The sequence below is a fragment of the Lissotriton vulgaris genome, chromosome 1_1, assembly GCF_964263255.1.
Source record: "Lissotriton vulgaris chromosome 1_1, aLisVul1.2, whole genome shotgun sequence".
Classification (NCBI taxonomy): domain Eukaryota; kingdom Metazoa; phylum Chordata; class Amphibia; order Caudata; family Salamandridae; genus Lissotriton; species Lissotriton vulgaris.
Window position 1 is genome coordinate 804158920 of NC_141685.1, and position 22876 is coordinate 804181795.

The 22876-nt window shown below is 46.7% G+C and overlaps 1 protein-coding gene across 1 annotated transcript in view; it reads right to left on the minus strand.

Annotated features, from left to right (window-relative positions):
- Positions 1–500: 500 nt before the first annotated feature.
- TNN (tenascin N) overlaps positions 501–22876 on the minus strand; it is a 157783-nt gene continuing 135407 nt past the window's right edge. Inside the window, exons 12-14 of the mRNA XM_086956638.1 lie at positions 15704–15871; positions 14095–14258; positions 501–1499 (exon numbers count right to left, since the gene is read on the minus strand). Coding sequence (XP_086812764.1) covers positions 1356–1499; positions 14095–14258; positions 15704–15871 — 476 coding nt within the window. The 3' untranslated portion in view covers positions 501–1355. The remainder of the gene's footprint in view (positions 1500–14094; positions 14259–15703; positions 15872–22876) is intronic.

The following is a 22876-nucleotide window of genomic DNA, read 5'->3' on the forward strand; positions in this document are numbered from 1 at the left end:
AAAAAAATGTATTTGATTGCATCACCTATTCGATGGAGATATGGAGCACTTCTGCTCCCTCCTAGTGCCCTGTATGCTGTCTGGTAGCAGCGCAGGCACCCTTGCGCCATGCTGCAAGGGTGCCTGCTTTATGGGCAGGATTGTGTTTGTATACAAAGGCATACCTTCCTGCACAAAAACACGCCTTTGAGGCATTTTCCTCTATCTATGTATGATGCAGAAGGGATCACGCATAAAAGATAAAATAATGAAGAGAAAATAAGATTTTCCTCCTCACTACGCCATCCTCTAGCAGGCATACTGCTTTTACGCAATCCTAGGTTTACAAGCCTTTGTAAATCTGGAAATGCATCAAATCCATGGGTTGATGCACAGGAACACCCATGCTCCACCCATAGAATGCCTACCAGCTCTAAATGTAACGCAACGCAGCGCAGGCGCAACATGTCTTTACAAAGCCATTCAAGGCAGCTCAAATCGCCCATTGTGTGGCTTCGTAAAATTTTACTATATACTATGCATTGCCATTGCATTGCCGTGAACGCAATGCAAGGTCAACGCAAAGGCTTAGTAAATCTGGGCTTAAGTGTATTATAGTTCAGTTTGGCAGTCTGTGTGTCTATCTGCACTAAGCATGATGCAAATAAGGCAATTTTCATTGTCTTTCTTTATGTATGCATCAGATAAGCAGGATTCAAACAATGCAGTCTGTCTCTGTCAGCCTACGCTAAGCACTTGTTACAAATAGTGGATCGTTAATAAGCTGTCTGTATGTATATCTCCACCAACACCATGATATAACAAAGCAGAAGTTATAGACCTTAGTTGTATCTGCCTACAATAAAACTAGGGAATGAACAGTGTAATGTAAGAATAAGCACATGATATATAAATAGTGCATTATTTACAGCCTGTGTATATGTCCAACCACACCAAACACAAGTTACAAATAGTACAGAGGTAACAGGCAGTGTGTTTCCCGACAATATGCTCATGATAGAAATCACCCTCCTTTAATTCAATATAAAGACAATGTCAACCAAACTGGCTTTGTCAAAGCTTGTAACTCGATGGGGTTGTGTTTCCTGATCCCCTAATACATAGTAAGAACATTTCCACACAGTACAACCTCACAAGCAGTGCAGGACTATTGACCAGCAATGTTGCAGTGAAGAATAACCATATTGACCATTTGGTGATCTCTATCCAATTTCTTGGCCATAATAAAATGGCTGTATCTAGTCCAAGTCCAAACCAACAAGGAAGGTCCCTTTTCAGCCAGCCACCAGCCTTGTTCTGCTCCTCCACAGTTGACTCCCTCACAATCATTCTCGCTCTTGCACAGTCTCCTGTAGTCACATGGCATGTTTCCACTTTCCAGCCACAGATCGCTTTTTCCTCATCAGTGTGGGGACTGCGGCGGATGCGTGTGGCCGGATCTTCATCTCGATAAATGGGATTGAGAACTCATGCCCCTTCCATGGCTCCCAGTTCACTCCCTAGGATGAGAGAAGAGTGTCAGACAGCGGGCAAAATTAACAGACTGAGAGCAGGGAATTGTGTTGTAATGAGCAGAAAGCAGGTGAATCGACCAGACGTCGAACTGAGTGGGAACTAAAGGGAACTGAGTTTTCCTATGTTTACTGCTGTATAGTTTCACTCTCTTAGATACGACTAACAATTTTTCAGCTAATTGTTTCCATTGTGCTGCTGGGAGGTATGTAATTTCTACTCTGTTTCCACAAAACTCCTCTGCTCCCAGCATCCTCCCCTGTCCCACTACTGCCAAGAAGCTACATTAAAACATAATCTATTATTACTCTTTGATGTCCATACAAGAATTTGGAGTCAGAGTATCCAAGAAGAGAAAACTAAGGACTGGTTGCACACAATTGTGTATTGTGCATTCCTATTGTTGTATTCCCTTCCCTGGCAGACATTGAATAACAATCCCAGCAGGGGAAAGGACAAGAGCATCTTAAAATATGCAAGAACAATCCTTCCAGTCCCCCCTGGCATGGCACATTTGCCAACCCTTCCAGCATCTTCTGTTTCTTTTTCATGTTGTCTAGTATTAGAGAAACCCTATTAGGAGACAAACTAAAGAGTAACCCTGGGCAATGAACTACGCTCCGCATACGCATTCCATGAAATAGCCAACTTACAAACTGCACCCACAAATGCTTTGATAAAGCAACTTTACATGTTAAAAGGGATATAACCAATTCACAAAAGTGAACTTTGAAATTGAAAAATATCAGTCAATGAGAGAGCTGATGATTGTGGGGTCCCTCCTAACCTAGGGGGAGGACCAAGCAGATGCCTTGAACACAAAGAGCATACCATGCAGAAAGATTCAGTGGTGGTCCCATCCTCTTAGGACCACCCCAAGCACCGTTATTATGGGAAAAAATACAATCCTAAAAAAAGGCCCTGCAAAGCTTTTTGGGATGAGATTAGCAGTGGGCAGTGAATATTATAGTATCCAATATCAAAATAATTCTACAAAGAGCTGTAGTTCAACTCGTGGTTACTAGGTGTCCCTCCCGAGTCAAATGCAAAAGCATTGAATCAAGCTGCAGTTCCACTAGTCGTTACTAGATGTCCCTCATGAGTCAAATACAAAAGCATTGAAACCCTTTCATGAAGCTGCAGTTCAGCTCTATGTGGAATTTATAGTATTAGCTCTCAGCTCAGGGTTTCAATGCTTTTGTATTTGACTTGTGAGGGACATCTAGTAACGACTAGTGGAACTGCAGCTTGATGTAATAATTTCAATGCTTTTGCATTTGACTCGTGAGTAAGTATGGGCGAAATTTGTGAATTCGCGGTCCACGAATTCGTGCGAAATGGCAAAAAAATCTGCAAGTTCTCAAATTTTCCCGCAAACTCGCAGATTTTTGTGCCATTTGCACAAATACGTGACCACGTGTGCCTGTAACTTTGCCAGCGCGCCAAAAGGCGCCGAGGTCCCTTCAGTGTGCTGGCCATTATAGTGGGGACGGGAGGGAAGACGTTTCATACCGCCAGTGTGTGGTGGATGGGGCCAAACGGGCGGGGCTTCTATGCGAGTTCACATGCATCTTGTTTATAAAGGGTCAGAGACCGAGCAGAGCAGCAGATGAGGAAAAAGCAGCCTCCTGGTCACAGGAGCTACATTGGGATGGCCCTCGGGAAACTCATGGATGCAAATATACGTTTGGTACAGGACCCCAGAATCCTTCTATGTCCAAGATAGCTCTGCAGCGCGTGTTGGTACAAAGCCATTCTGATCCTGCTCAGTGGGTTCAGGCGCATGCAGCTGCTGCTGCTGGACAATGTCCCATCTCATACTAAACTGCCCTGTACAGGCATATGCTGGCGCTGGGCAGTAGGGTGAGGTGGCATTACGGGTGCTCCACCCCTGGTACATGCACATACCGGTGCCAGGGAGGACATGTGTTTATTGGTGCTGTGTAGCAAGTTATGACTTTACATTTTGACTACACCAGACGGTGGTACCACCTACACGGATCAGGAGCATCCAGGCACCAGACTTCATGGGCCAAGAGTATAATGGTGCTGTGCGGTACGGGTATATATGTACTGGGGGCAGGGGGGCACTTAAAACAATGCGTGCTCACACCCAGAGGACTCCCAGGCAATTGAGCATGAATGATTTTCATACTGAGAGGGCTCCGGGGCAGTTCAGTAGCACTGGGGCTCACACCCACTGGGTCCCGGCGCAGTTCAGTAGCGCGTGGGCTCACACCCCCTGGGCAGCTCAGCAGCGTTTGGGCTCACACACACAGGGCTCCTGGGCAGTTTAGCAGCGCCACCCTCAGGTTCATCACTGCCACCCTCTGGTTCATCACTGCCACCCTCTGGTTCACCACTGCCACCCTCTGGTTCACCACTGCCACCCTCTGGTTCACAACTGTCACACTCTGGTTCATCACTATCACCCTCTGGTTCATCACAGCACCACCTGGTTCACCACTGCCACCCTCTGGTTTATCACTGTCACCCTCTGGTTCATCACTGCCACCCTCTGGTTCATCACAGCACCCTCTGGTTCACCACTGCCACCCTCTGGTTCATCACTGCCACCCTCTGGTTTATCACCGTCACCCTCTGGTTCATCACTGCCACCCTCTGGTTCACCACTGCCACCGTCTAGTTCACCACTGCCACCCTCTGGTTCACCCCTACCACCCTCTGGTTCATCACTGTCACCCTCTGGTTCATCACTGCCACCCTCTAGTTCATCACTCCTCTGGTTCACCACTGCCACCCTCTAGTTCATCACTGCCACCCTCTGGTTCACCCCTACCACCCTCTGGTTCATCACTGCCACCCTCTGGTTCACCACTGCCACCCTCTAGTTCATCACTGTCACCCTCTGGATCATCACTGCCACCCTCTGGTTCATCACAGCACCCTCTGGTTCAGCACTGCCACCTTCTGGTTCACCACTGCCATCCTCTGGTTCATCTCTGCCACCCTTTGGTTCATCACTGCCACCCTCTGGTTTGCCACTGCCACCCTCTGGGTCATCATTGCCACCCACTGGTTCATCACTGCCACCCTCTGGTTCACCACTGCCACCCTCTGGATTATCACTCTCACCCTCTGGTTCATCACTGCCACCCTCTGGTTCATCACAGCACCCTCTGGTTCACCAGTGCCACCCTCTGGTTCATCACTGCCACCCTCTGGTTCCCCACTGCCCTCTCTGGATCATCACTGTCACCCTCTGGTTCACCACTGCCACCCTCTGGTCATCACTGCCACCCTCTGGTTCATCACAGCACAATCTGGTTCAGCCCTGCCACCCTCTGATTCATCACTGCCACCCTCTGGTTCATCACTGCCACACTCTGGTTCACCACTGCCACCCTCTGGTTCACCACTGCCACCCTCTGATTCGTCACAGTACCCTCTGGTTCACCACTGCCACCCTCTGGTTCACCACTTCTACCCTTTGGTTCACACCTGCCACCATCTGGTTCATCACAGAACCCTCTGGTTCATTACTGTCACCCTCTGGTTCACCACTGTCACCTTCTGGTTCATCACTGCCACCCTCTGGTTCATCACTGCCACCCTGTGGTTCACCACTGCCACCCTCTGGTTCACCACTGCCACCCTCTGGTTCACCCCTGCCACCCTCTGGTTCATCACTGCCACCCTCTGGCTCATCACTGCCACCCTCTGGTTCACCACTGCCACCCTCTGGTTCACCACTGCCACCCTCTGGTTCATCACAGCTTCTCTGGTTCATCACTGCCACCCTCTGGTTCACCCCTGCCACCATCTGGTTCATCACTGCCACCCTCTGGTTCATCACTGCCACCCTCTGGTTCACCACTGCCACCCTCTGGTTCATCTCTGCCACCCTCTGATTCACCACTGCCACCCTCTGGTTCATCACTGTCACCCTCTGGTTCACAACTGCCACCCTCTGGTTCATTACTGCCACCCTCTGGTTCACCACTGCCACCCTCTGGTTCATCACAGCACCCTCTGGTTCATCACTGCCACCCTCTGGTTCACCCCTGCCACCATCTGGTTCATCACTGCCACCCTCTGGTTCATCACTGCCACCCTCTGGTTCACCACTGCCACCCTCTGGTTCAACACTGCCACCCTCTGATTCACCACTGCCACCCTCTGGTTCATCAAAGCACACTCTGGTTCACCACGGCCACCCTCTAGTTCACCACTGACACCCTCTGGTTCACCACTGCCACCCTCTGGTTCATTACTGCCACCCTCTGGTTCACCACTGCCACCCTCTGGTTCACCACTGCCACCCTCTGGTTCACCCCTGCCACCCTCTGGTTCATCACTGCCACCCTCTGGCTCATCACTGCCACCCTCTGGTTCACCACTGCCACCCTCTGGTTCACCACTGCCACCCTCTGGTTCATCACAGCTTCTCTGGTTCATCACTGCCACCCTCTGGTTCACCCCTGCCACCATCTGGTTCATCACTGCCACCCTCTGGTTCATCACTGCCACCCTCTGGTTCACCACTGCCACCCTCTGGTTCATCTCTGCCACCCTCTGATTCACCACTGCCACCCTCTGGTTCATCACTGTCACCCTCTGGTTCACAACTGCCACCCTCTGGTTCATTACTGCCACCCTCTGGTTCACCACTGCCACCCTCTGGTTCATCACAGCACCCTCTGGTTCATCACTGCCACCCTCTGGTTCACCCCTGCCACCATCTGGTTCATCACTGCCACCCTCTGGTTCAACACTGCCACCCTCTGGTTCACCACTGCCACCCTCTGGTTCAACACTGCCACCCTCTGATTCACCACTGCCACCCTCTGGTTCATCACAGCACACTCTGGTTCACCACGGCCACCCTCTAGTTCACCACTGACACCCTCTGGTTCACCACTGCCACCCTCTGGTTCATTACTGCCACCCTCTGGTTCACCACTGCCACCCTCTGGTTCATCACTGTCACCCTCTGGTTCATCACTGCCACCTTCTGGTTCATCACTGCCACCCTCTGGTTCATCACAGCACCCTCTGGTTCACCACTGCCACCCTTTGGTTCACCACTGCCACCCTCTGGTTCATCACAGCACCCTCTGGTTCACAACTGCACCCTCTGGTTCATCACAGCACCCTCTGGTTCACGACTGTAGATTATGGGGAGAAAGCACACCTGCCCAGCCTCAACCGGGGGCTGGTTAATGTGTTACTGAATTTGAGCTTCAAGTCCGGCACCTGCTTCCTTATCTGTAAGTGCTTCCTGTTGTGGTTTAATTTTTGTGACAGCATGGAGCATTGTGCCATACTTGTAACTATTCTCTGACCCTGCTTCGAGGGTCAGAGCAGGGTCAGAGAATAGTTGCAAGTAGGCAACAACTCTGGAAGCACCGCTCAGGAAGCACTTACTGGGTTACAGCAGGTCCCCAAGTTGAAGGTAATTTCTTTGTAACCATTTTGTAAATGGTTACAAAGAAATTAGCTTCAACTTGGGAACCTGCTGTAACTAGGCATGGGCGGAAAATCCGTTTCGCTCGCGGATTTTGCGGATTTTCGGTAAATTCGCAATCCGCGAGATTCGCGAATCTCCCGCAAAATCCGCAAATCCGCGAGCAGCGGATTTTGCTCGCACTGCTCGCACTGTTCGCGTGAGTTCGCGGCTTCCCAGTACAACTTCGCGCCCCGCGAATAAGTGCAAAATTGCAGAAATACGATCTAATCAAAACTGAAACTACTTACCAGGTTCAAAAGTTCAGGCTCATCATTAGTAGCCATTTCCTGTAGTGCTTGCTGAGGGGCCCCTCCAGAGTTCAGTTGCCAGTTGCAACTATTATGTGACCCTGGTCTGAACCTCAGAATAGTTACACATATGCCACAAAGGTCCTGAATTACAGCTAAGGGAGACAAGCAGGAGCCAGGCTGGCAGTTCAAATCCATTAATCAGCCCCTAATTCATTATTGTCAGTTGGGGCAGGGCAGGTGTTGTAACTAATTTTGCAACAATGAAAACACTTAGCAAGTGCAAAAGTTCACTAATCAGGAAGCACTAAGGAAGCAGGTGCCAGCTAAAAAAATATTCTGTGACACATTAATCAGCCCCAAATTAATTCAGGTCACTTGAGGCAGGGAAGGTGTGCTTGCGTTGCCACAATAATGTACACTGACTGGACAACCTGAGGGTGCTGTGATGAAACAGAGGGTGGCATGGGTGGGCCAGAGGGTGGCATGAGTAGTCAGAGAGTGGCAGTGGTGACAGAGAGTGGCAGTGATGAAGAAGAGTGTCCCAAACAGGCTGGACACGTAGAAACAACAAGTTCGCGAAACTTGCGACCCGACAGGTAAGTTCGCAAATTGCGAAATTGTAAAAACCCTCGCGAACTGGTAGAAACACGGGCGAACACAAAAAAAAAAAAATCCGCAAATTCGCGAGAATTCGCGGATTTTGCGGATTGCGAGTTCTCAAATCCGCAAAATTCGCGAACGCGAGATCCGCAAAATTCGCCCATGCTTAGCTGTAACCCTGTAAGTGCTTCATGTACTTCAGTTTTTGAAAATCTGTCCTGCACGCGATTTCGCTGATTTTTCTGCAATTTCGTGAGATTCGCGGACCGCGAAATTGCAGAAAATCCGCAAAGTCCACGAACTGAACGGATTTTACGCCCATGCTTACTCGTGAGGGATATCTAGTCACGACTAGTGGAACTGCAGCTTGATTCAATGCTTTTGCATTTGACTCGTGAGGGATATCTAGTAACGACGAGTTGAATTGCAGCTCTTTGTAGAATTATTTTGATATTGGATACTATAATATTCACTTCCCACTGCTAATCTTGACCTATAATGCTTCGCAGGGCCTTTGGTTGTGATTGTATTTTTGCCCATAATAACTGTGCTTGGGGTGGTCCTAAGAGGATGGGACCATCACTGAATCATTCAGCAAGATGTGTTCTTTGTTTTAAGGCATCTGCTCGGTTATCTCCCTAGGTTAGGGAGGATCCCAAAATCATCACCTCTCTCACTGCTTGCTAAATTAATACTTTCACTTTTGTGAAATGACTATATGCATTTTAGCATATAAAGACAGAGATATTTGTTATTTTACCAAAAATATATGAGGTCTCTGTTGGCGGAGCGAAGTTGTGTATTTGAAAGAGTTTTTGTTCAACTTCGTGGAGTTCTGCATAGTAGTACTCCGTCAACTATGCCCACTATACCTACTCTTACTAAAGAGTAGAGTTGCAGGTGCGTTGAGTAAAGGATTAGGGTGAATATGACACACTGTTGTGAGTTGTATACATACTCCCACTTCCCCAGCTTCTTTTCCTTTTCCAGCATGTGGAGGTTTCAAAGCATAGACCATACGGGTAACTATATGTTCAGTCAGATATTGGATTCTTAACATAAAGAAGGTTGCCATGTCCTGTAGGATATATATCCTATTACAGATTACAACAAATTTAGTCACGGACCGTCATGAATGTCTGAGGCGCCCTGGACTGACATCCTTTAGCAAAGCATAAAGAGTGTTGTCGGGCTGAGCAAGGGTCAGCCTGTAAGAAACTCATCATGTTCGGTTCAGGCTGCCAGGTGCTGTACATGCGCTTAATGCACAGGCTCCTAGCAGCCTGAGCAAAGCCTTTGTGGGCTGAATATTTCAAAGCCCTGAGTACATGATCTCCTCCCCTATTTGACGCTTCAATTACATCTCATCACAGAGTGGAATGGAGTCAGCAATTCTCACTGATCCCATTTCATTATGTGATGAGTGAGGGATGGTCCTCTTCTCAATGGCTGGCCAATGACAGATCCCCCAATAAAAGATGTTGGTGGGATCTTCTAGTTTTCCACGCCCGAAGAGTCCAGGTCCTTCAGGTGCATCCTACTTCGCCTCCCACTGAACCTGTTGTCACCGCTGTCACCATATTTTTTATGTTTTTGTTTGTGCTTGCATGTAGGAATCTATGTGTGTTTGCGAGTGTGTGTTGTTAATGGGTATGTGTGTGTATTTACTTGTGAACGGTGGGTATATGTCTGTGCGCTTGTGAATTGATGGGTGTGAATGAATGTGCATGTTGATGGGTGAGTATGTGTGTGTGCATGGGGCCCGCCTCACTGATCAGCCATATTAATTGCCGCCATTGAGCACACTAAATCTGCCACGGGAAAGTCACAGTTGCTACTTTGGCCTTGACTGTGGCAGCATGTCTTTACGATGCAGAAGACATAGAAGAAAGAGTAATTGAGGTCTGGGATGGATTGTGGGTCCACCAGTCGGGACCTACCATGGCAGTTCAGGCTGAACTGGTCCTACTGGAAAAAGACCAACACTGTTTTGCAAATGACTGGTCTCTGACTAGAGTGGCACAGTGGACAAAACATATGGACAGGAATGCAGCCGCAAGCAATCATCAGTAGATGAAAATAATTTGAGCATTCCTTCCATCTCTTTGTTATTTGAGGCAGAGTTGTTTTTAAATCCTCACAAAGGTCTATGGTAAAAAATAGACTTAAGACTTCATTGAGAGGTTGGTGAATTGGGCTCCCAAAAATGGAGAATGACTGACTCGCCAACTACATGGTTTTCCTATCACATTAGGGGGAAGGAGACAACAGTGTTTCCCATCGTGGAGCTTCAGCTGGCTCATTATTCAGAAACCCTGGGTCTTGAAAGCTTGTCCATCATTGGTCAATCAGATCACAGTGATGATCACCTGGTCCTATCTAGTGTTGTATAACCATCAATGAGTTTCACCGTTAAGGTCTGTGATAGGGCAGGGGAAAACAAACACCTTGACATGCAGGGAGATCCTCCCCATATATCATGGCCATAGATTTTATTTGTTATTTTATTCAAAGAAACTCCCGGCTTGGGACTTTTTCTGAGTAAAATAAAAAAGTATCCCAACCAAGAGAGTCCTAAAAGACACGGTGTCTACTGTGCTTACTTTGTCTGCAATGTATTCTGGCACCAGTTTATCTATTGTAGGCAGCAAAATCTACACCAGGCATGCATGGATCTAAAAATAAGGCAGATGCCCACTAACCTCTTCCAAGGGGAGTTAAGCCTGGCATCTGGAGATCAGGTAGGCTGGAAAGCCACGTGTGGGTTGTGAAACAGGATCTAAGTGCCTTAGCATGTACACGCCCATGCATATATTTCCATACACATTATGCTGGCAAAGATTCTGTCAGGTCTAGACTCTTTCAACATTGTGAATTTTTTCATTTTCTTATATTTATGTGACTATTGTGACATTTGCAGCATTTAGGTCATAGATTCTTATTGAACACTACCTCAATGATTGCTACATAAGCTATGGTATGCACCTAGGCCCTTCCGAGTGCTGCACAAATCCCTATTTAGGTACAAATTGAAGTTTTGAATGCCACAGGATAAAAAGTGATGCATGAACTGGGCTCCTCATGAGTGTTTGTCTGTGTAATATTGGCCAGGTAAAGCCTAACACAAATATTGCAAATTTGAGGTCTGTGCACTTTGGAAGGGGAAATTATGTGAAATTAATGGTTAATCCCCCCATTCTGAGGTCTGGACTGACCACATAATTGTCCACTTCACCATCTATGATGCCCAGCACACCATCGCCATGCACCACAGTGCCACACACCACAGCTGGAGCAAGGTAATCAACACACAATGGACAGAAGCCCTCAGCACCACACAACCCGAAATTCAAGAGACCTTGATCAAGCCATCCAGAACCTCTTCACCTGGATCACCAACTGCGCCGACAGAGTCACCTCGAAGAAAACAACAAAGGCCAACAAAACCCCCAAATATGCCAGCTGGTGAACCCCAGACCTCAGAAACACCAAGCACTACTGCCACCACCATGAGAAGACATGGCACACCACAAAGAACCCCTCCGGCAAGGCTGCTCACAGCCCTTAGCAACTACCACTGGAACCTCAAGGAGGCCAATAAAGCAGTCATCACTGCCCGCATCGACACTACAGTCATCCACATGAAGCAGCTCTTCAGAATAGTCAAAGAATTCTCCAATCCGACAACCGCTGAGAACTCTGTGACATACTCTCAGACGGCTTCCACAGCAAAATCGCCACCATCTACAGCAACTTCGACCCCCAACCCACATCGCTTAGTACAGCAACCTCAACCTCCAAGTAAAGCACCAGCCAGACAATCACCACCTGGTTTCCACTCACCACTCAGACCACCACAGCCATCATCTCATCCATGCACTCCGGGGCACCCACTGACCCCTGTCTCCACCATTTCTTCAACCTCTGGGCCAACTCAATCAGCACGGAACTCACCACCATTCCTCTCCACAACAATCTTCCCAGAAAAATGGAAACACACAGAGGTCAGACCCCCTCCTAAAGAAACTCTTCGCTGACCCAAGCAACCACTAAAACTACTGATCACTCTCCCTGCTCCCCTACCCAGCAAAGGTACTTGAGAAAGCCATCAATAAACAACTCACCCGAATACCTGAAACACAACCACCTCCTCGACATTTCTCAATCAGGATTCTGCTCTAACCACAGCACTGAGACTACGCTGATTGCAGCCACAGATGACATCAGAACTCTCCATGACCGTGGAGAAACTGCGGCCTAGATCCTCCTCAACCTCTCCTCTACATTCAACACCATCTCCCACCACACCCTCATCAATAGATTCTACAACATCAGCATACAACAAAACACCCTTAAATGGATTGCCTTGTTCCTCACAGGACACACACAGAGCACCCGACTGTCACCCTACACCTCCACACCCAAAGGCATCCTATGCGGTGTACCTCTGGGATCATCCCTCAGTCCCACCTTATTCAACATCTACCTGACCCACCTCACTGAGGTCATCTGATCCCACAGACTCAACATAATCTCTTACGCAGACAGCATTCAACTAATCCTCTTGCACACCAAGGACCCCTCCAATGCTAAAGCCAACTTCTGCAATGCCAACGTAGTCAAAGGGATCAGAGACAACTGCCTCAAATTAAACATTGACAAAACAGAATGTCTTATCTTCGAAAAGAAAAGCTCCAATTGGGACCACACCTGGTGATTGGCAGAACTTGGACCCACACCAACCGACCATGTAAACAACCTTGATAGCCAACTGACCATGAAACGACAAGTTAATGCAGTTGCCTCCTCTGCTTCCATACCCTCCACTTGCTCCACCCAGTCTTCAAATGGATCCCAATCAACACCAGAAAGACTATCACACAGGTCCTTGTCACCAGTTGCCTCGACTACGGCAATGCTGCCTATGCCGGCATCACCTCCCAAATCATCGGAAGACTACAGACCATACAAACCACGACTGCCAGACTCATCCTAGACCTCCCCAAATGGACCCACATCACTTCACACGTCAGAAACCTCCACTAGCTCTCCATCCAGAAGAGCTGCCATTTCAAGATCTTCACAGACGCCTACAAAGCTCATCGAGACCAAGGTCCATCCTACATCAACCACCGACTGAACTTCCATCTATGCTTAAGGCACCTGTGCTCCGCCTCGCTTGCCCTCGCACACACCCCTCACATCCAACACAGCTGCAGCAGCAGCCGCTCCTTCTCCTACATCACTGCAAAGACCTGGAACAGCCTGCCTCTCCACCTCCGAACAGCACCCTCCCTGGTGGACTTCAGAAAGAGGCTCCAAACCTAGCTTTTCGATGAAGAAACGGCTCCCTCAGCGCCCAGATACCCCTATGGGTGATAGTGCTGCACTCTACAAATACTGACTGATTGACTGAAACTCAAAAGGGTGTGCAATTACTGCATCTCGTTTTGCGTGGCCTGGGAATTAATGCCTTAGTACTATTCTCTTGCTCATTGCCTTTGTGCACGGCAAAGCTCCACAAAGTGTAAACTTTCAGAGAAACAGTCAGCATTTTCTTCCAGCTTAGTTCAATTAGTGTAAAACTCATCTTGCTATAAGGTAAAAAATTATACCACTGCATGTAGCAAAAAAAGTTGCATGGGCAAATGTAAAGTAGGACGTTTTCTAAAATTAGTGAAGGGGAAGAAATCAAGAACCTCACAAAACTTTTCTATTGAAAAGAAATTCTACACACACGCATGCACACACACACACACACACACTCTCTCTCTCTCTCTCTCTCTCTCTCTCTCAAACCTGTATGGGTGTCCTGTCGTTTTGTGCCACTGTAAACTGACCTGCTACACCACTTAGTTGGCTGAATGCCCTGTCTGTCCTCTTTCCTCTGCAGAAGGTCTTACATACCACTCACATGGGTGAGTGACCTCGTCTCCTTGTGCAGGACGTTTTGACACCTATCTTACTGAACCCAGTGGCTTGTTTGTGTTTTTATCCTCTGTAGAAGATCTTGTGACCTTGCTTACTCAGTTGAGTATGCTGCCTGTGCCCTTGGGTCCGCAGAAGATCTTAACATCCCACTCAAGTGGTTGCGTGGTCTCCTTTTTTCTTGTAGAGGGTCTTAAAATGCCACTCACTTTTCTGGATGCCTTGCCTGATCTCTTGCCTCTGAAGGTCTTGACACCCCTCTAGCTCTGCTTGTGCTCTTGCCACCATAGGAGGTACTCATCCCAATGCAGCCTGTCTTGGCACCCGACTTACCTGGCTGTGCACGCTGTCGCCATAATTGCCATTAGGGTTAGCCAGATGGCAGTTCTTGTACCAGAAGGCCCCTTTGTGAGTCATGGCACAGTTGCTGAGCGCTATGTCATTGTCCTTGTCATATGTTGTGAACTTCCAGCCATTGTGGTAGGTCATTGCATCCCCTGAAAGGCAGAGACCAGAGGTAAGTATGTAAGTGATATCCAAGATATATCCATGAAATACACAAAGACTCTAGGACCGGATTCAGTCAGGCACTTTGTCTTCCCAGCCATACATGCCCTTCCCTTAGAGGTTAGTGAACTCAATACATGTCAATCACTAGTCTACTGAGTCAATCTCTGACAAATTCCAAAGTCCACCCGCATTTAGAGTTCATGTCATAAGCATATTTATGGATCGCGTTTATTCTGCCCCCAGATACCATCCCTTAGGGTTATTGTTTTGAGTCCACACAGATGACACTTTTTCAAGAGAAAATCTCCTAAGATTCCCCCAGAAGCCATCTCCAAATAAGTCACTAGCTGCAGATCTCCCCAAACTCCACATTAGATAAGTCCTGCTTGCTCTCAGATCCCATCTCCCATTGCGTCATCGCTAAAAGTCACTTGAAGATTCTACCTCTAAGGAGAGTGGACGGTTCCTCCCAGGCCCCAGCTTCCGTGGCAAGAGCTCAGTTATCCACAGAATCCACTGCCAAAGAACTCCTCACCCTGAGTTTGTCCCTGACTCCACCACCCAGGAAGAGAGTTTTCAGTTCACCCAGACCTCACCTCCCTAGAGAGACAGTTCTTCCAGACTCCACCTTGCATGCAGAGGGCATGGTTCCTTATAGGTGTGACCTTTGAAAGAGTGATCACTCTCAATTCCTCCCAGATTCCACCTCTCAAGGACAATATTTTCAATTCTTCCCAAACGCTACCTCCCAAAGAGTAATTTCCCCAGTTCCTCCCGGACGCTATCCACCACGAGGTTAGTTTTCAATTCAATACTAGAAGCCACCTCTCATAGACTGCCCCTCTCCATTCTCACACTCCCATGCATTTGGTTTTTTAAAAACAATCCTCAACCTTACTCTTCCTCGAAAGGAGCGGTTGTATAAACGAGTCGCTCACTTCTCGTCCCAAGAACTCTCGTCCTTCCTTCCTCTAGACATGTACATTTGAAGAGAGTTGAAGTAGCAATGGAAAGTCAGAGAAGAAGGGAGGCGAGCATTAAGAGTCACAAGTGTACTCAGTGAGTGGTTCATGGAAATTCAAAGAGCCTCTTAGCATCTATATATATTGGTGCAGTGATAACTGAAACACACACAGCAGTAATGGGACTTTGTAATGAAATGTGCAGTATGACCCATCCCTCACCAACAAATTAGTTGAACTGTTTTTGCACATCCATAGGCTGAGGCGATAGAATAGGAAAACACCAGGTATGGGGACATCTTTGAGAGGTGGTCTGGTGGAGGGGACTGATGGCGGGAAAATCATAAATAGGAAAACACAAGGTGTAGTGGCGCCATCTTTGAGTGGTGGTCTGGTGGAGGGGACTGATGGGAGTCTCAACTAGTTCTCCCACACACACAGACCCCATACAGCAGTGGGTTTGATCATACCTGCGGTGCCTTTATAACCGCTGACAGTGAGCCTGTACTTGTCTTTGCTGGAAGCCACCCGGAAAATGTCGTACTGGGCGTAGGCCGAGTCATCAGCAGTACGAAGGTCTACCCGCAACTCATAGGGGACTGAGGACTTGTTGGTCAGCTCATGCAACTTGTCCAGCCCTGCAAGTACAGATCACAATCAAATGACATCTTCTTTCAGAGTGCAAACAGTTAAGCTAGGTAATAGGCTTGATTCAAAATGGCACTCGCTGACTTTGACAATGCTTTAAATCTAGGTGGGGTGAAATCCTACATGCACATGCATTCAACTGTATTTTTAATAAAGGTGCATGGAAAGGGTACAAGAAAGTGCTGTTGCCCCGTTCAAAACAATCATGATATTTTGTGTCCGGAAAATACATTTTTATTTTAATAGAACATGTTTTTCAACTGAAGTAAGATATATACAAAATGGCAGATGAGGCAAAAAAATCCTAGCACCCCAAGCTCATTCCTTTTATGTATCAGTGCCTGTTTGATGTAGGGCCCTCTAGATCAAAACTGCAAGGTTCTCCTATTCTGCTTTTGAAAGAAATACTTGAATACACATAAACAATATAACCATCCATTACGTATGTAATACAATAGGTACTAATTGACTTCAAATGTTGGTTAAATGCTTTTTTTCACTTCCAAATGTGTAGATATTCCACAATTTATTATAACAGACCCGTCAATGTGTTTTGTCCCATTTTGTGGAAATTGCCAGGGAAGCATAAGATTTTTTTATAGACTATGAAGCTTTGTGAACCTGGCATTGTACAACACAGTGTCACAGGCTCCATGTTATATTTTAAGGCTTACTAAAGCCCTGCTCCAAGATACCATTTTAAAATGCAGTTCTCCTCCAACAAATATAATTTCTATAAAACACTTAAATCTGGGACGAAACTCATTTGCTGATCTATTTGTACTTTTTAGTGCATCAGGCCCGCAAGGTCTTCTTTCAGTAATAACCATGGGCCTGATTACAAGTCTGTCTGTCTTTCGACCACCAGATTCGCGGTGGCGCAGCAGTGGTGATCCACCGTCTGCGTATAGCGACTTCTAAAGTCGCTGCATGGGTGGAGCGTCGGCTGCTCCAGGGAACAGCCATTCCCTGGCGGTGCCGCAGGAGCGCCACAACGCAATATGCTAAGCGGGGACTGGCGCAGTCCTGCTCAGCATATTACGAGTTCCTGGACCGCTAGCCTTTTCATGGAAGAGACCCGCCATGAAAAGGCCAGGGGTGCAGGAACAAAGGGGGCCCTACAAGGCACCGCCATGGGACCACACGCCGTATTACAAAGTTACACAATTTTAGCACGTAATACTGTCTGCTGGGCTTACGCGTATGTTACTATATTGCCACTATGAAATTGAGCAACTATGGAGCTGTATCAATTTTGTGACCTAATTATGAAAGAAAAATAAATATATAAATTTGAATTAGTACTATGAAACAATGACTATAATATGATTGCATAACAATAGCACTGTGTAACTGCTGCGCTGTAATAATTGTCTAACTATGCAACAAACCATGAAACGGTACTAATTATGAAACTATGTAACTATGAAAAATATTATGTAAGTTCCTATTATAACTATGAGGTAAGAAAAAAAGGTTTCCGACAGGAGAGGCTGGGTACTTCTAAGACAGAAGGATGGACTGCTTAATGGTTAATTCCTTAGGTAACCTTGTAACATGTGAGCCACCCAAGGGTCTGGTGAAGGAAAAGTAACTTCATACCGTACTTTTAAATGTTGTGGGTTGCCGGGTTTTTAGCCTTAGTCTTTAGCCTTAGTCTTACATTGATCTAATTAATTCAAAGGAAGTAAGGCAGGACTACAACACCCAGGATGCATTAGGTTATGACAAAAAAGTCCAGAAATGGACACAGAGTCCTGAATTATTTGTAAATTGTTGGTTACCGTATGCACCAATCAATTCACACTGAAGGGGGTCTCAATTTTTCATTGACAGTTCAGTTTCTCTCCGCCCACGAAAAGAGTGTGAGTATCTGTGTCTGGCCTTTTTATGTATCCATGGTCAGTTAGAGGTTAGTGGCCAGTATCTGTATTGGGTGCAGTCATATTTGACTGTCGTGCCTGGGCCTCAGGTACTATGGCACTCCAATCATGCAAGAAATTGAGGGCCTCATTTATGAAAAGTGGCGCATCGCTGCGTGAAAACAGCGATAGGTCACTTTTCATTGCGCCCTCCTTGCGACACCAATGATGCATCATATTTACATTGTGACGCATAATGTCGCAAGGAGTTACAGATACGTTAGTATTTCTGACATATCTGTAGGCGCAAAAGTGACGCTTTGCTGGAGTGTGTCACAAAAGTGACTTAACTCCAGCAATGTGTCCTTTCACATGGGGTAAGCCCCATGTGAAAGGGCTGATGTCAGTCTTATGCCTGCTGTAAGGCAGGCGTAAGATTTTGACGCATTGGAGTTCTAGGAGTGGCACAGTGAAATCTCATAGATTTCACTGTGTCACTTCCATGACCCTTTCTTGCGTCAGTACGCCCCCCTTGCATACATTATACCTGGTGCAGGGGTTTACAAAGTGACACATCTACCTAGATGCGTCACTTTGTGAATATGGCACAACAAGGCGCATTTTTTACGCCACTGGTGCATCACAAAAATTGATGCACCAGCGGCGTAAAAGTGACGCACAGCCTCATAAATGAGGCCCTTAGTCATTTGCTCCATTTGTGACACTGATTGTCCAAGAACTGCGATTGTGAGCAGACAAGGCTTTCACCAGAACTGGTTAGAGGGTTTGGTACAAAGGACCTATCAATGGCGATGGAACTAGGGGTACAGGTGGGGCTGCAGCACCCCCATGAAGCTCGAAAGTGATTAGATGGTGAATGAGCAATTAAGAGGCCCTTTCAAATATTTTTCTTCTGGCAGCATTTTTGTGTTTTCAAAGAAACACGGAGTTAGACCTAGCATATTTGGTGTGGTTTCTCCTGTCGTTTTGCCTTCTGACCTCTTGTTTTGCTGAGTATGTTTTTACTGGCCTTAGGACTCTGTGCACTTTACCACTGCTAACCAGTACTAAAATGCATGTATTCTTTCCCTAAAACATGGTAACATTGGCTTATCCACCAATGGCATATTTAATTTACTTATGATACCCTAGTATAGTGCACTACATGTGCACAGGGCCTGTACATTAAATGCTACCAGTGGGCCTGCAGCACTGATTATGCCTCCTACTTTAGTAGCCCTTTAAAAATGTCTTAGGTCTGCCATTGCAGAGCCTGTGTGTGCAGTTTTAAACTGCCATGTCGAACTGGAAAGTTAACGCTTTGGCCAGGTCCAAACATATGTCACCCCTAAGGTAGGCCTAAGATAGGCCCTGGACAGCCCCAGGAGCAGGGTGCAGTGTATTTACAAAGTTGGACATTAACTTTTAATTTTAACATGTCCTGGTAGTGAAAACCTCTTACTTTCGTTTTCCACAACTGCAAGACCTATCTCTCCTGTAGTTTAACATTGAGATTACCTTATGAAACTTTATAAGTGTAGTTTCTAATTGGGATAAGACAGTCTTTTCAAGTTTGGTGTCTCTGGACTCACAATTTAAAATCCCAACTCATGGTAAAGTTGGATTTTAAGTTGCAAGTCAGAAAGTGCAACTTTTAGATAGCTGTCATTTTCTTACTTTCACCGTTCTGTGCCTTCTGCCTGCCTCTGAGTACATGTCTCGGGTAGTTGACAGCTGGGCTTGTGCATTCCCTTCACATAGCCACACACAGAGAGTTTAGGTGTGACTGATGGACCATCAACATCCTGATGGCCATCCTGGCTGAATAGGACAGAGGAGCTGACACTTACACTTGAATAGGCTGTGTATGTCCCCACACAAAGGGCTACGTACTCCCCTGTAGTGAGTCTGGTGCCAAGGCAGGAATAGCAGGGCCTCAGTGTACTTCATAGGCCTCTCTTTGAAGTTTCTCCCACTTCAAAGGGCACACACTTCAGTAGACTTCTGAAACTGTGGATACTCTGCCAGGAAGAAGAATTGTTGTGCTGCTGAAAGGACTGCCACTCTCCTGGACTATGCTGGACTTTGCTGGACTCCTGCTCTGCTGTGCCTGCCCTGCTGTACTTCTTGCCTGTGAGTGAGAAGTACTGAACTTGCATCTCTACACTCCAGAACTAAAGTGATTCCAAGGGCTTACTGGCTTACCTCCTGTTCTAGAGTCTCATGGACATCAAAGACTTCCAACAACCCTGCTCCAGCACCTGGACTCTGCCAACTGGGAGCCTTGCCCTGTCAAGGGGGTGGCAATCCAGTCCTGGGCCCTTGTAAGTGGGTTTTCTGTGATGGATCCACCAAGCTCCATGCATCACTGTCCCTGTGTGGGTCAGAACTGCTGTATCTCCCCTTGACGCCAAATCATCACTGCTGCCGCTGAGAATGAGACATCGCATTGCCACCTGCACGGCTCCACGATGATGCATTGCCTACTTCTGAAGGAGCCAATGACATCGAACCTCGGAACCAACACATTGTCTACATTCAGAGGGATCGACAATGGCGCACCACCTCCTCTAGGCATAGTATTAGTGCTATGGGTTTTTTGCTTATGTTTTGGATTTTAAGGACAGATTTATTTCTGCAAAAATGTATGTTGCAACTGAAGCAATAGATATAATAGGATGGGTCGATTAGGGCAGGCTTGGAATCATATTATAGCTGGAAACTAAGTAAGCATGGGCGAATTTTGCGAATCTCGCGTTCGCGAATTTTGCGGATTTGCGAACTCGCAATCCGCAAAATCCGCGAATTCTCGCGAATTTGCGGATTTTTTTTTTTTTGTGTTTGCGCGGGTTTCTGCCAGTTCGCGAGGGTTTTGTACACTTTCGCAAATTGCGAACTTACCTGTCGGGTCGCAAGTTTCGCGAACTTGTTGTTTCTACGTGTCCAGCCTGTTTGGGACACTCTTCTTCATCACTGCCACTCTCTGTCACCACTGCCACTCTCTGACTACTCATGCCACCCTCTGGCCCACCCATGCCACCCTCTGTTTCATCACCACACCCTCTGGTTGTCCAGTGTACATTATTTTCGGCAAAGCAAAGCACACCTTCCCTGCCTCAAGTGACCTGAATTAATTTGGGGCTGATTAATGTGTCACAGAATATTTTTTTAGCTGGCACCTGCTTCCTTAGTGCGCCCTGATTAGTGATCTTTTGCACTTGCTAAGTGCTTTCATTGTTGCAAAATTAGTTACAACACCTGCCCTGCCCCAACTGACAATAATGAATTAGGGGCTGATTAATGGATTTTAACTTCCAGCCTGGCTCCTGCTTGTCTCCCTTAGCTGTAATTCAGGACCTTTGTGGCATATGTGTAACTATTCTGAGGTTCAGAGCAGGGTCACATAATAGTTGCAACTGGCAACTGAACTCTGGAGGGGCCCCTCAGGAAGCACTACAGGAAATGGCTACTAATGATGAGCCTGAACTTTTGAACCTGGTAAGTAGTTTCAGTTTTGCTAAGATCGTATTTCTGCAATTTAGCACTTATTCGCGGGGCGCGAAGTTGTACTGGGAAGCCGCGAACTCACGCGAACAGTGCGAGCAGTGCGAGCAAAATCCGCTGCTCGCGGATTTGCGGATTTTGCGGGAGATTCGCGAATCTCGCGGATTGCGAATTTCCCGAAAATCCGCAAAATCCGCGAGCGAAACGGATTTTCCGCCCATGCTTAAAACTAAGAGACTTGTGCTACTTGAGGAATACATTAATTGAGAGGCTGCTGATATTTTAGAGAGGTTTGGTGATGCTTTCTTTAACAAAGTAGGTAAAGTGAAGAGATTTGAATATAGAATTAAACTGAGGAAGGGGCTATTCATATTGGCCATAAAGAAAGGAATATTACCCTCAGTGTATGCAGTGTGTTGAAAGGAGTGTTGGATGGGTTACATGCTCAAGAAATTATTCAACCCGTGGGTGCAGCAGAATGGGTTTCAGCTATAGTGATAGCAAGGAAGTAAGGGGACAAATAGGACTGTGTGTCAGCTTGCACTCTTAAAACATAGTTGGGTGTTATCAATTACCTCTTAAAAATGTCATTAATGCTACTGTTAATATTTTGGAACTTGTGTTCGGAAAGTGTGTCAGCGGAAGTATAGAGGTCAGCAATGGATAACAATGCTGTTTACTGAAAGTTGGTGATAATATATATAGAACTTGGCCTAATCAGAGTAGTGTAAAAGGAGAGTTGCGAAGCTGTGCGTAGGTTTCCACTGAGCTGAGGAAGATTGATTGTGTGTTGCTGAGACGAGATAGGCTTATTCCTCCAGGGGCTGTGTGGGAAAATATGACATCCATTGCTCATGAAGGGCATTTGGAATGCACTGCTACTAAGAAACTTCTGCATGAGAATTTCTGATGGCCATTTATGGATAGCAACATCACAAAATAAAATGATGGACTGAGGGAGTACCTGGCTTGACAGTTCGGGCTGAAATGTTCCCCTGGGGAGCAGGGTCAAGACTGATTTGCATATGACTGAGTTCAAACTGGGGTGATGTGACAAGCAAAATAACGATGGTTTAAACCCAGATCTGTGTCTGGGGGGAGTGTTTGAAAAATATTAACACTCCTTCCATCACTTTATTTGTGTTGTTGCTATGTGCACACTCAGTGGCTAGGGGTATGCCCAAATGTGGGTCCGGTGCTTGCTATGCCACTTGATTCAAGCCAGCCTGACTGATGAGGGATATTACCCAGGATGCTTGTTTCTGGTCTAGGGAGGACTTGGTCTGGCAGTTTGGGATGGACTCTTCCCATGGGGAGCAGGGTCAAGACTGATTTGCATATGGCTGGGTTCAAACTGGGGTGGTATGGCAAGCAAAATAACAATGGATTAAACCCACAAATGTGAGTGGGGTGAGTGTTTATTTTGTGACGTGATCATCAATAGATAGACAGGCTGAGGATTTTGTAGATGTGTGCAGTGACTGTACAAGATCTAATAAATATTGAAAGGTGAGGAGTACTCATCTAGTTACAGTTCTGTTACTCAACAAACAGTGGGAGAAGGTCACACTTGATTTTGCTATGCCACTTGATAAACTGTAGTCGACTATTCTTATTGATTACTCTAAA